This window comes from Battus philenor, unplaced genomic scaffold, assembly GCF_028537555.1.
Source record: "Battus philenor isolate CCGP_79_NKW_IND1 unplaced genomic scaffold, ilBatPhil1.0.hap1 SCAF_25, whole genome shotgun sequence".
NCBI classification, from domain to species: Eukaryota; Metazoa; Arthropoda; class Insecta; order Lepidoptera; family Papilionidae; genus Battus; species Battus philenor.
The window spans coordinates 10147569-10162410 of NW_027181688.1; the positions used below are offsets into that span (position 1 = coordinate 10147569).

Genomic DNA, 14842 nt, shown 5'->3' on the forward strand with positions numbered 1-14842 from the left:
GTACGCCCCACTGTGAACTGATGAAACACGTATGATCACGGAGAGTGCAAGACTCTGATTATGGTACATCGTTGTGATCTTTGGAGCAGGCCTATGCCTTGCAGCGGGCATCTATCGGCTGACATGAAGCTGATGATGATTGTATTCTGGGTCTTCAGTCTCCTATGAATATTTTGTGCAATTTAATGAATAAATGCACGTGCACAGACGTATGTACACTCAAAGAAATAATGTATATTATAATTACATGTGTGTGCACAAAGTAATTAAATTATTTCCTTTATTTACTACCACATACTGTGCGCGGCAAGTTCAAAACCTATTAACATATCAATATGAGTTTCCTTGAAGGGTCCCTGGTTTAAGTGACAAAGCGCGGGCGGTTCAATTTTGTTTGTAACGAACCTTTTCATGCTAAGAGTTTGCTATAGAAATATGTTAATTTATTATAAAGAAAACAACTTATACAAATCTCCAAAATGAACTCAAATGAAATTTTAGTTTAATATCTAAATAATAATGAAAACGAGTTGTTTCTTGTTTTATCATTTTATCGAAATATGTGTATATATGTGTTGATTTAGGAATCCATTGCTATAAGATCTGAGAGCGATATTCGATGTATTGCCTAAAGTTGTTTTGATTCACAAATGTCGATACGATTCAAAATTCTCTAATTATTATGCTGGTGGAGTGACTTTGCTTCAATTAATGGTCACGACACTAGTTTCAGCGAGATTTTTTTTAATTTGTCGTCAATAAATGAAAATTGCATTGCAGCTTTAAGGTAAATCTACTCCTCTAATGGCTTCCAGTTGATCAATTTGTGTCTAGCTGTCCACGGGCTTCAAACGTTGTGATGAAATTTTTCAGAGAGCTTCTGTTCAAATATTATACATAATAAGAACCAATTTAATGGCCTAGTCGTCGCCTGGGCCATCAAATTTGATGGCCTAGACTCAAGTCGTTCCTCCATTTTAGTTGGTCGTTCAAGTTAGATTAATCATTGAACAAATTTATCTCTATCATTATATCTGTAGGACGTTTACTGCTGGACATGGGCCACAATATTTTAACATTTTTCTTAAATTACAAATGTTATTAACATTTATAGATCTCTATTGTCCAAAGTAAAATCATTCATAATTATTATTTAGACCGGCAAAGGTTTTTTGTATATTCTGTAACGAGGTAGCCCCAGCGGGTTGGTAAAATTGGCAGTGGGCAGAGCCCGCATTACGCGTAGAACAAACTGTCAAGAATTGTGACTTTGGATCTGCAAGCACAGTATAAAACGTCCACTAACAAAGGTTGACAAACAAATTTATTAATGTATTCTGGAGTATTATATATAATGAGTAAAAAAACATATTATAAACTCTACCGAAATACGTTAATCGCTTCTACCTTGTGCCATCGCATGGACGGATCTGCATCCGATGCTGAAAATGTTCAACACACGCAGGTCTGGATTCAAACTTAGCATTTCAATATTTACGCTGTCTGCTCGTTGAATGAATTAATACCGAATAAGTTTGCGCTAGCGGGAAGCTTACGTCCCGAGCTTTTACTGACGTTGGTCAAGTGTTACGTAGCGATATTTTCTTTTTATGAACATTTCTAGTCCTTACTTTGGCTCTTGGGTTCCGGATCATCGAGCCCGGGGTACGTTGTTAACGTTGTAAGTCATTGCTTTGTTTTGTATAAAAAATGTTTCAACGCGCAAAGTATATGCTTTGACAATAGGTTCTCGAATAATGTTCAGAAAGCTTCTATTGCTAGATTCAAATAAAATGCCAAAGAACGTTTATGCGTTAAGGGCTACTACACAATAAATCACTAAGTAGAAGAAAGCAAAACTTGGGAATGATGTGTTAGCGGTAAGCCTATTTAAATATTCATTAAATATGTAAATTTGAAATTCTTTTAATAATTTAACTCCACTGAGTTCCGTTCGCCTGTTATTCTCAGGTTTGAAGCATTTATTATTCGAGCAGTGCGACTTATTTTGTCGCCAATATGTGGAAATAAATTAATCCATACCATACTTAATAAAATAATACTAATTAAAATCTTGTCTAGATTTATATTAATATTATTATAATTAATATAAACATAGTAAGTCATTTCAGCCATAAAACGTCTACTATTGGTCATAGGTCTCAAGCGTTGAAAGCTGCCTGTATCCAACATTTCGACTACTCAATATTTATTTAAATATGTTATTGGGATCGAAGCGAAACGAACAGTCGTCAGTTAGATTAGTAGTTTTTATTTATTATTGTATTATATTTATAATATGTGTTAAATCTTATTTATTATAAGTATATATATTATATACGTATGTATGTATGTTTATGTTCGTTTGTTTGTAAATATGTATTTTTTGTACAAGTAAACTACCCATTATTAGTATTTTTACCTTTTCCATACTATGGTTGTCTGGAAGAGATTGCCTTGTGTGATAAGACCGCCCATTGTACTTTTTTGTATATTATTGTAAAACTTATTAAATGTATCTTAACGTGTACAAAAAGAATATTAAATAAAAAAAAATAATTTTACACTGTTTATATATGTATATATAGTACTTTATATACATATAGTACCTTCGAGTTCGGTTATTTTTCTCACATTAGAAGTATTTATTATCCAAACAGGTGGTGCACTTAACTTGATGCCTACAAAAGACGTAGTCCATGGTATCTTGTATAATAACAGTGCCTTAAAAGTAATATGTACATTTTCACACTTGTTGGGACTGCGATTGTGCAATTGCAGATTTTATACTTATGTATAAAAGGAGAGTGAGGGTTCGTTTCTAAAAGGATGTAAGAGTTAAAACCATTACAAAAAAATTGTCAATGATTACCTAGTAACAGTGAGTAAGAAAGTTATAGCGGAATCGTTATTGAGGTAAAATCAAATATTAAGATAATTATTTTTAATTTAAATAAATAACTAATATTATTATAAAGGCCGAGTGTGCAAATCGTACTCAATAAATACATATAATGATATCATCTCATCGTTAAGACCAAACTTCGAGCCGCTCCATCCGATTTCAAGTTATTTTCAATCTACCCGAGAGGTCCGGGCGTGCGTTTGAGATGAATTCAACATACGAAGTTCCAAACTTCAAGTTCAGGCGAATGTTAATGTGAGACTTGCGGAAGCTAGCTCTGGAATTAGTTTAGTACTTTAGTGTTTGCTGCAAATTGGTGGGCGAACAAGGTAATGAAATATAATATGACATTGTATTTAATTGTATTATATGTTATATTGTGTTATGTTGTGTTTATTACATAAAAAATATTTTCTGTTAACACAAATCTTCTCTATGTAAAATTGAAAGAGTAAGTGTATGAGAAAGACATTTATCATACCTCGTTAAATCGATTACATTTTATTTTAAATTTTTGTAATGTTTTGTTACAGTGACGTTTTCTCTTGTAATTTCTTTTCTTTTAAAGTTTTCTCTCAGGATGGGTTAGTGAAACATACACCAGTGCCCCTTTTTCTTCGCAGCTCTCGCGTATTTCCGTAGCTTTCCGTTCAGCCCTGATAATAGATGATAGGCGTAAAATTTATAATTGTATTTCCATTCGCACTGCACTACTTTGCGGTTCTTTGTTACTACGCAAACCACGAGGCAATCCGGAGAGATAGTAGGGCATTGCTCTTCTGACATGCTTCGTAGATATTTGTAACGTTGATACTTGAAATAATTACCTTTAATATCAGATTATAACATATTATAAACTATATTGTATATTTGTAACAATTATAATACGTTGAAACCATATTTATGAATATAATATTTACAGCAGCGCACAAAGTTTTTTCGAATGTTAATCTACGAGTATATATACTTTGTGCTCATGAAGATGGAGAAAAGGATAGTAAACTGGAAAAATAGCCCTATATATTTAGTATTTTTGTAGGTTGTATAGACGATAATCAATTAGTGGATTATTTTCGGCAAACTTATATATTTAATTTAAAATGTCTATTATTGCTATTCTGTAACCTTTTTAAAAATTGTAAAATAGAATAATTTATGGCATTGGTACTTACGTATCTCAGCTTTGGTGTTTATGTACATATTTTTACAGCTAGTTGTAGAAAGTTGGATGTATTAATACTTTTAAGTACATAGTATGACAAGAAGTGTGTTTTCTTTTAATACTAGACCATTTCTGAATACATTTTTACGTGTCATTTACTGACTGTATAATAAAAGTATAGAAAAGTATATATTTATAATAACATTGAGAGCATATTACTGGGTACATATGCTTTATCGAGTTTTAATAATTTTGAAAATTACACGCCCGTACACGCCTTAACATCAGCTTGTAGGTGCTTTATCGTACTCATCGTCTTCATCACTTCAGATTTCAAATTCAGGATTCTAGAGAACTCGTCGAAAGCGGCCTGCAATGTGTTCGGACGATTTTAAAAAGATCGTTTACATTAAGGGTGGGCGTCTAAAATATGTTTGCCGCAAAGCTTACACGTGGTGTTAGTAAATAATCCATACGCATAGAGGAAAGGAGTATCTCGGCCATCATGCAAGACGAAGGGGAGAGAGAATGCTTCCTCAGCTACTGCAGGAAGGTGGTGACAAATGCAATGGGTAAAAATAAAACAAACACTAAAATAAAGAAATAAAAGAAATATAGTAGTACCAAACATAGTGCAATAAACAGAATAATATAAGATGATAATTATAAAGAAAATACGTGTTAAATATTTGAACAAAAAATGTTATGTTGCAAAATAAAATAGTAAGGAAACCTAGAATGTAGTGGTTGAGGATGGATGTATGGCTAATGGAATGAAAGAGAAAGACTGAGAAAATTGTAGAATGAAAGAAACAGTACGACAGATAAGATGATACAGAAGAAAGAGAAGAATGATATAATAATAATAAAAAATATGAATAAATTACTAGAAATAAAAAGTCCCTGTCCCACACGAGATAGGGGAACGAGAGGTCCGCAACTGCGGGGACCACAAAAAAAAATCCATACGCATAAGCTTTTGCGAACATGACGAAATTCCTGCTATAAAACGGAAATTCCATCAGCACTCTGAACATCTTACAATATGCACTTACAGGCCATAATATTCTATCTGCATGTAGTCAATCCACATACCGCACTCATAAAAATATTAATAATATGCCTTAAAAAGAGTCAACGTAACTTTTGTATGCCAACTCATTGTAGCGAATAGACAGCAACCTACATTCCTTTTTGAAATCAGTGTTATCCTTCACGCCCTCAGTGATCCGGAGATCAAAATACCATGATAATCTTTTTTAAGCTTTCGAAAATAACAATTTGATAGTGCAACGTTTTCAACAGCAATAATGTTATATTTTCTTGTATTGTTATCTGAGGCAGCGAATTTTTAATATATAATATAATATGTGATAATTAACAATTAGCATATTAATTTCATTTCATATTTTGTTTAATATTAACTTGCCAAGTAGCCATTAGCCTATAAGTCATCCTCAAACATCAAAAGGAAAACTGTACCCTTAGAAATACTTATATTTATTTGTGTTCTGTGTACTTGTGTTCATTTGTGTGCACAATGAGAAGAATGCCAGAAGAGCCCAGTTTGATAGAGACTAAAATGAGATGAGATTTGTAATGGAATACTTCAATATAAAAATCCGTCCGGTTGGATGTGGTCTGCATCTAGCGTCTTCCGTTGACCAAGGTCGCCTGGTCCAACTTGTGGGTGGTCGTAAGACATGTTGCGCTTGCCGGTTCGTGGACTCGGTACCAGGGGTAATCACTTTTGCTATATATAAATACAGTGTATATTTTTATATGAAAGGCAATAAAAGACCAATATGTTTAACATATATGTTTAATCTGAATACATGAGCTTTACGTACTTAATATCAAAGTCACGTATGGAATTATTGAATGATCGATAACTTGAAATATCGATTTACAACCTTAGTACCTTATTTAGTGGGGCTATTTTACAATGAATGAAGGTGTGATAAACATTTTTATGCACTGATGATGGGTTTCGTCCGTGTGCTTTCTGAGGTTTAAGTGATTTTTAAAGAATCAAGATAATACAAATTTAAAATATTACGAATTTAACTAAAAAATCAAAGTTTACGGCGTAGAATGAAATAATGAAAAAAAAACTGAAGCAAAATTTATGTGTTTTTAAAAATACATAATACATTATTTATATATATAAAGATATTACACATCGATAGGAGAGGCCTTTGCATAGCAGCGGACGTCCTGCGGCTGAAATGATGGTGTTAATGCAAACATGTAGGTATAAATGTTACATAAAAAGGTCGGGAAAAATATAGTATATTATGTTTTCAGTCTTTGCTTATAGACGTTATGTGACGCTTGTAGATGTCACTGAAAGTAAACGTCAATGTATTGCAAAGAGGCTTCTTAAACCTGCTACGCGGGTCGTCAGCCCCGACTACGGCATTCGGTCGCTCTCCTTACAACGCGACGGATCCGGCACCGGCACGATGAATTAAATGGACTGCTAACAATTTATCTTTTCACTATAAGTATAAGATATTAAATAAAAATTATGTATTGAACACAAGTAGTTTTATTCTTAATATTTGGGAAAATTAAAAATGACAATAATCAGTAAGGCATGAATAAATTCGTTTTTAATAAAAGATTTTCAATTTTCATTTGAGTACCTCAAATGTTAGAGAAATTGTGGCCATTTATATTACTATTACAAATAATATTTATTACAAGTCAAATGATTCTGGTAACGTTGTAATGCGTATTATTGATAAAATTATTATTCATGATTCTGAACAATAAACTTAAAAAAAAAAATAACTGTGAATAGAGATTTAGTCCATAAAGAAAATTTTATTCAGACGGAATAATTTATTTCTGCGGCAAAACAAAGTCAGAATATTTATTCATTGTTTTTTATATTCAAAACAAGGAAATGAAATCTGTACACAATACACAAAATTATTTTCTGCGTACGAGTGTTTGAGATATTCTGTCTAATATGGTTGTAATTATTGGATAGATTTATAGTCAATGGTTCATCTTCATAACGTCAGCTGATAAAAGTTCGTTGAGAGGCTTCCCTCAAAGATCGCTATGACTGCCGGCCTCGCGCTGCCCGAATATAACGACTTTCGGTGATCTTACTAGGTCCATCCGTCAATAAATGTTTCTGTGTATATAAAAATTGCCTTTGTGGAATTTTTTATAAGTTCTTAAAATATTTTTTCTACTGTTTAAAAGGTTTTAAATGAAAATAATTAATAAAATTACAATCCGCCTGAGTGGAAATTCGGTAAAAAGATAAGAAATAAAAACTTTTCAATGTCATTAGAGTTTTAAATGTCAATGGGTTTTTGAAGACATTTTTATTAAACTAAGTTACTCAATGTCAGATTTCAGATTATCTTAAAATTAAAAATTATAAAAGGCAAAAGAGTTTGCGTTTTGTAACGTACCATGCTGTGACCGTAATAGGAACGTGACTGAGATTGAGACCGGTCTTTCTCTATCCGAAGAGGTTTTATGGACCAGATACTGAATACCGTACATATGGAATTTGGAAATTTCACAGAGCAGAGGGCGCCTGCCAGGCAGCCTGAGACTCTTATCTAGGACCGCAGTTTGGGTGTCACTCATCGATAATACCCATTTAGGATTCCTACACAAGCAATCTCAAATAGGCTGAACTGCTGCTTAGTCCGTCGGCCGATTGGTTAACAAATGGTGACGATGACGGCGTGCATCTATCTTATTGTCGTCGCGTCATCCAGAGCCTCGAGAAGTACATTCAAAATTGTCAAGTGAATGTACCAGGTATGATTGTATTGCAGGTGGTTGCACTTACAATCAGTGAATTTAACTGTTGAGCGGGAGAGTCAAAGCAATGAATCGAAGTCCGTTTTAAAAACTAGTATCGTTGGAAGTTTCACCTCGACGTGCAGGTCTAGACTTTGTACCACTTCATATGGTAACAGTAATCTCACTAGAACTCTCTGGCACAGAACGGCACCTTGGTGTTACATATACGAAACCCTTTAGCTACGGCAAAATATTCCTGTTGTGTTGTTGTCGCTTATAGTAGTATACAACGATGTCTATTGGTTTCAGATTGATTATTCTTGTCTCATGCAATTTGACCATCTCATACATTTCTGTACAAAGAATATATTTGAGAACAGATTTATTGTAACGTCTCTTGTATATGTTTTTGTGAAATTTTTTGATACCTCCTGTGTTAAATAACGCAAAAAGATTTTATGGCTTGATAAGTTTCTATTGCTATCATGTTGATGTCATAACGGTTTTTGGTGACTTGAACTGTGTGTATTCAAATAAAATTTATCTCATAACTTTACCAACCAGTTGAAGTTAACTTCTTTTTTAGCCTAATAACTCTTTTAAGGTACCGAAGTTCTAGGGCTCCCGGGGGAACCTCGGTTCGGGTCACTACATGCTACTACTTCACTGGTTGGGTGAGCTCTTAGATCGCTTCGATGAACGCGCCATGACATTTGGCATTGACGAAACTTAAAGTCCTCCACGAAGGGACCTGGGCTTGTGCTGTTACTTGTCGATAACATCCACTTATCATTCCCACACAAGGGTGCACGAGAGGACCGAACCTTGGCTTGGTCGGTTGCTATTGCCTGGCTTATATCACTACTACCAATTCGGTAAGTTTTATTGTTGGGAGAAAAAGTGGCTTAAGAAACTCCAGTAACGCTTTCTAGTATGATGGAGGGGTTCTTTTTCACACTTCAAATATTTGTTGGGTAATTGTTTTAAATTAAGACTAATTGTATTTACGAGTCTCTGCGGTGTGATGGCAAGGGTTTTCAGGTTGGCAATTTGAAATAATTTATGTAACATATTTACAAAGAATAAAAGAGATATGCGGTGTATTTTACAAGTTATTTGGGAAATTTAAACGAATATTTTACATAATTGTTTTATACATTTTCACTCAAAATTAGATAAAATAAGAATTTTCTTAGGACGCAAAACATCAACAAATTCTTAATATAAATTCTTTGTTCATGTAGAAATAAATTTTGTTACTGGCAATATGTTGAGGGAATATTATTAAAGTAAATTAAAGTTTAACTATTTAAAAGTAATAAACAACAGTAGCACACACAAATGAAACCCGTCATAGTGAAATTAAAAAAAAACACAACGCATTCCATTATAAAATTTAAGATCGACTAAATAAGTTCTCCAGAGAACCTACACATCGAATAAACTCGTATCGATTCCTATGGTATCAATAATTCACGAATAATTATGAAAACGTTAACATGAATTTTTAATTAGTATAGTTAATTTTATTACATATTGACAACACGTTTTGAACCTTGAATTAGCACTTACACTAAATGACAAGCTCACGACCTTGGCGGATAACACACGAAATGAGATACATTCAACATTTACATCTAGCAAATCATTTAAAATCTTAATAAAAAATAATTTAACTTTTAGCAATAAACAGGGATTTATAAAATGTTTATATCCTATCATATACTAGATTAGCAATCAAAACGTTTAAAATGGACTAAAAATTTATATAACGCGAATTAGTTTTATAGCGTGTGAGCAAATGCTGGTCACTTCTTGAGATACGTTGTTCTGCCGTGGATGACAGATAGGTGTGCGCTTTGTCCATCGCACTCTCCCCTGTCTCCCCACTAACGTACATCAGGTAGTGACTACCACTTCCACATGTTTAACTATAATTATTTTAAGAGTTTAGTTTAGACAACGCTAGTCTAGTGGCAATGTCCAATGCTTGAGTAATGTAAACGTCTCAATCATTGTTGCCAGTTTAAATTATTTTTTTCGCGAAAAATAAACGTACCCACATCGAACAAAGTTTTTAGGACTTTATTTTATAACTTAAAATTATTTTACGCCAAAAATTTTAACAACACTATTGAAATAACGAATTGAATTCTTATGTACTAGAGAAGTTCGTTTCCATTCGTATTTAACCTAACTTATTTTTGGCATTACTTTAAGTGATATTTTTAATTTCAAAATGGCGTAAAAGTATAAGGCACGGTTCAAATACTTCACTAAGTTTTTTTTGCTTAATATAGAAGGACGTTTAACACGGCTACAATGTCACTACAAAATGGCGTCGACGAAAAAAACAAAATGTCCGCCAGCTATTTTGGCGGGACGGTGAATTGGAACAATTGAATTTAACCTTTAATTTTGATATGTCATCAATAATTGAATATCTCAGGCGTTTCAAAAATAAAAGACAAAATTAAAAAATAAAATAGGCGGAAAATAAAACAAAAAATATATGATTAATTTCGTTTTTATTTAGATTCGATTGAATGTAACAGTAAATATGATCCATCTGTAAATATAAAGTCGTATTTCGTCAATGGATGGATTCTTTTTTCGAAATTAAATGTAATCGTTAGTGTTCAACGTTTCGCTCGGATCGATCTGTTTGTCTGTTCCATTCTTAATGCTGTTACAAAAACGAAAAAAGACATAAGATAAAAAATAATTAAGATAATTAAATCGCTTAATAGTAAAAATAAAATTAATAAAACTTTGGTATTCGTATTAAAACCGATTAAATTTTGGAGTAGAAAAGCTATCAATCGATGAGTTACAATAACATTATTTATTTACATATTAGGGTAAGCATGGAGATAAATTATATTTAATTAAGAACGAAACCTTATATTTATTGTCAGTTCGCGATTTGAGTATTAACTTTCGTTTCTTTTATATATACAGCAACCCGCAACGCTCTATGTTAACGTGGCCAAACAATCGAATGTTTGCCACTCCAATTAAAATAAAAACAACAAACATTCACATTTACTTCGGAACACATCCTCACCTGTCATTGAGCGCACAGATAATAAAGTCTTTTATTTTGACACTTGACAATTTCTCTTGATTTGACGTTGCGGAGAAATTGACGCAATTCAATAAGAGCGATATTCTCACGTCAAACAAACTTCATTCATAATATATTTTTTATTATAATAACAACAAACGTAATTTAACGCCTTACGAACAATTCACAAAAAACTCGTGGGCTGGGGGGCGAAAATTTTAAATTTTTTCCCATAAATTCTTTTCGTAAAAGACAAAATACGTTAACAATTAGAGATTATTTAAAAATTAATAAAAAGAATTCTTAACTAAAGAATGGAGATCCGTCGAGGGAATCGATATTTTTAATCATAATTTTCATAATTTTATTATTTACCGATCGGCATACACTTATAGTCACTGGTTCCACCGACCGTCAAGTCTTGGACGCAGATAAGAGACACTCGCGTAACGGACGTCCGGCATGGGAACTGTTCCGGCATTCGCGATCCATCTTATCACATTGAATCAATTTTTAAATCTATCTAAAAATTTTTAACTAATTCACATATTTACACGTCACTTCACATTTGAGGATCTAGACAACGTGCGTCTCACTTCTCTTGTTATAGGATTCGTCTATGGTCACATTCTGTTTCTTGTTCTCCTTCCGGATTGTCCCGTATTGTGGAACGTCGCTGGTGAGGTTCTGCACCGTGAGGATTTGGCTGGAGCTGTTCTGCGGCGTGCTGGACGAGACGGGGCTGCCGTACTGATTGTACTTGTGGCGCGACGGATCTTTGAGGATCGACTGCGGCTGTTTGATAGACGGCGTCTGTGACATCTGCGAGTGCTGCGGCAAAGAGAAATTGTTAGTTAATTATCACGATTAGTCCCTCCGGCCGAGCTGTCCTAAGTTGGACAACAATTTGAGAATCCCGTCATCAGTTGCGTTTTCATTAAGAAGATTTTGAATAAGAGACTATAAATGAGCTATGTCTTAACTCTGAAGACTGCTCCATCTCATTTTTATGAGTATCGTTGCGCTCATAGAGCGTTGAAGGTCTGCTTTGTGCGCAACAGGAATAGGAGAGAATAAAAATAATTCATCTAATATATTCTTCTATTAAATAAATCATCATAAACATATCATTATTGTCCACAGCTGGACAATGATGATGCGTTTATTTTTAGGCCTACCCCATAGATTTTCAATAAGACCGGTTTGAAACGGCTTATATTCGTCTTCCGACGACGTTAATTAGGTCATCTGTTTACCTGGTAGGGAATATTTGCGGACATGGGTTTATTGTCTCCACTTCAGAAACTGAAAGCTCCAGCGGCCACTTGTTTTGCGTGTTGTATGGCCTATTCACTACCACTTCAATTTACCAATCCGTCGGGCTGTGCCGCTTACTTTCATTCGTCTACGGATCTTCTCATCCTTGATTCGATGTTGTACATAAACCCCGAGCATAGATCGCTTGGCTCGTTGAATAACTATGAGCTTGCTAAAGAGATCCGAAGTGAGTGACGACGTTGCAGCCGCAAGTTACAGCTAACAAATTGATGATGAAAATTGTGACACATCCAGGAAGACTATGTTTTCCATGGAGCAGTCCTATTATCGCATCCTTCATTTTAACGGTTCAGTGGCAACGCAGCTTGCTAAGATTCGCTCCTGCGTTTTTAGATATAGGCATTGTTATGTAATTCACAAATTGTTATCGCCTGATGATTATTGAATTCTTAATCTTCGCTCTTTAGTGCCGGGATTCTTGAACTACCTTTGGTTTCGGTGGTTAAATAGGCCAAATTGATGACATTAAGCATCGTCCCAGTGGTATCAATAGATGGTTAAAGTTTCGGTAGTCTTTAAATAATGGTTAAAATAATACCTGATTACAGTTTCCTTGGTGAAGTACAGTGACGTCGGGAGGTGGAACGGCCATTTTATCCAGCCTTTGTCGTCTCAGTGTTCCACCAGCAGACTGCCGATCTAGTCCTGGGATAGATAGTAAACATACGTTAGTAATTTCGCTTACAAGCACTGAAGAAGTTTAGTGGTTCTTTAAAACGATGGGAGCATTAATATTATCCCTTTTATGTGTTATTTGTTTACCTAACAATTTTTCTTTTGATATTCTCCATAAAATTTTGGAAATTTCAAGACTTTTCATTCTGGATTGTCAAATGTATTATATAAAACAATCTCGAACTTTGTGCTGAGGAAATTGTTTGGTTTCTTAATATTTTATTTATTTTTAATTTAAAATATCTGAACATTGGGAGCCTGAAAGTGATTAATGGTTTAGAAATTAAACGTACACCTTAGTACATTTTTAAAAGTATTCCATCCCCCCCCGCACTGATTTGGGTGGCCTACACAGCCTTTTGTTAGTGTTATTTCATGAAATCTATTCTGAGTAATTCTTGCCGAAAAATTTATAAGATGTATAGTAGGATTATAAGTATTTTTTAATAATACACATCCAACTCCTCCAACACCATGCTGGTGGGTTTTTTTTTTGTAAAATTCTTAGTTAATCTTTTCGCAGCAAACAAATTTCGTTACCAAATTTCAAGTCTATAAGCCTTAGTGTTCCAGAGAAGTCGGTACATAGAGTGAAACCTTATATTGGATAATTGGTTATACGTGTAAAAAATTTTAAAGGGGTCAATGTAGCACATTTGCCAAGAAAAAAGGTTTGAAGTTATTACAACTATTTCCAATTACCGTGTGTAAAGTTATAACATTCATGACGTGTTACATTATCTTATTTTTTTTCTATTCTAAATGCGGAAGACTAATAACTACTGGCGGTGTAAAGTCTACAGGAACAGATAGTTAACAATATATTATTTTAATAATCAGTAATTTTATTTTTGAGAAAGGTGTTTCTTACTATATTATTATTACGTTATTTAATATTTCTGAAACTGTTGATTTTGGCATTGATGCATGGCAATGCATTAATTGACAGCAACTGAGTTAACATTTACCTCAGTTTTAAAAACTTTCACACCTTTAACCAATCAAACCAAATTTGACATTAACAAATGCTTTGTTCGCCGGCATTCATCGCTTTACCGAGTTATCATAATTACATTTTTAGGATAGGAGAAAACTATGAATACGCTTTGTTTACTCCATTTTAAAGACACTAAACAGAAGGACTGGCTCGAGAGCCTCGGCTAGGGATTGAAGGCCTCCAACACTGTATATGTATTATATTATAAGCGGTGCAATGTGGGGGTTTTGTAGGAATCACTGAACGTGTGGATTTTGCACTCATGAAGCTGTAGTGGTCGCGTGAGCATCGTGTTCATCATCGAGGCATTTTTAAGGATTCTTACGTAACTGCTCGTCGACAATTTTGTTCATACTTCTGTATACGAAGAAAAGGTATAACCGAGTGAAAATTTTAATTTAATTTGTTCTTGGGTAATTCGCACTAATGGATTATGCTTCTGTCTACGAGTGCGTTATTTAGGGGTGAACTTACCATCCAAGCCATATGTGAGAGGTGGGCTTGCGATATGGGAAGGAGAGCCTTGCATGCCGCCGTTAACGAGGTGAGACTTCGGTAGAGGTTGCGTTCCGTACTGTTGTGGCGGTGTTGGCGTTCTTCCCGACTGCTGCGAGAGAATAAAAAGTTTTATAAGGTGAAAAGTTAACCTAAAAAAATACGTGAGTTTGTAACGGGATATACTCTGATTAGTGAGTGTTTGGAGCTTTTGCAGCTTTTAGTTGAAGGATGCCATTTATAAGGCAGTTCAAGTTCTGGCATTTTCTCATAACGTACTCAAGTTGTCACTTTAAAGGATCCTGTGATGATAGTAATATGAATAAATTAATCAATAAATCCTTTTAAAGAATTTTTTACGATTGTGTTTGTTTTTACAAAAAAAAAAATATTTGACAGGGATTCCCACTGGCAACCACGAGTCGG

At 34.0% G+C, this 14842-nt stretch overlaps 1 protein-coding gene across 3 annotated transcripts in view; it reads right to left on the bottom strand.

Annotated features, from left to right (window-relative positions):
• Positions 1–10413: 10413 nt before the first annotated feature.
• The window catches only part of sns (sticks and stones), a 332324-nt gene continuing 327895 nt past the window's right edge, over positions 10414–14842 (bottom strand). For 2 of the 3 annotated variants that reach the window (XM_068768331.1, XM_068768330.1), the window contains exons 27-29: positions 14396–14528; positions 12788–12894; positions 10414–11742 (exon numbers count right to left, since the gene is read on the bottom strand). In XM_068768331.1, the coding sequence (XP_068624432.1) occupies positions 11488–11742; positions 12788–12894; positions 14396–14528 (495 nt within the window). In that variant the 3' untranslated portion in view covers positions 10414–11487. The remainder of the gene's footprint in view (positions 11743–12787; positions 12895–14395; positions 14529–14842) is intronic. The other variant, XM_068768332.1, reaches the window with a different exon arrangement.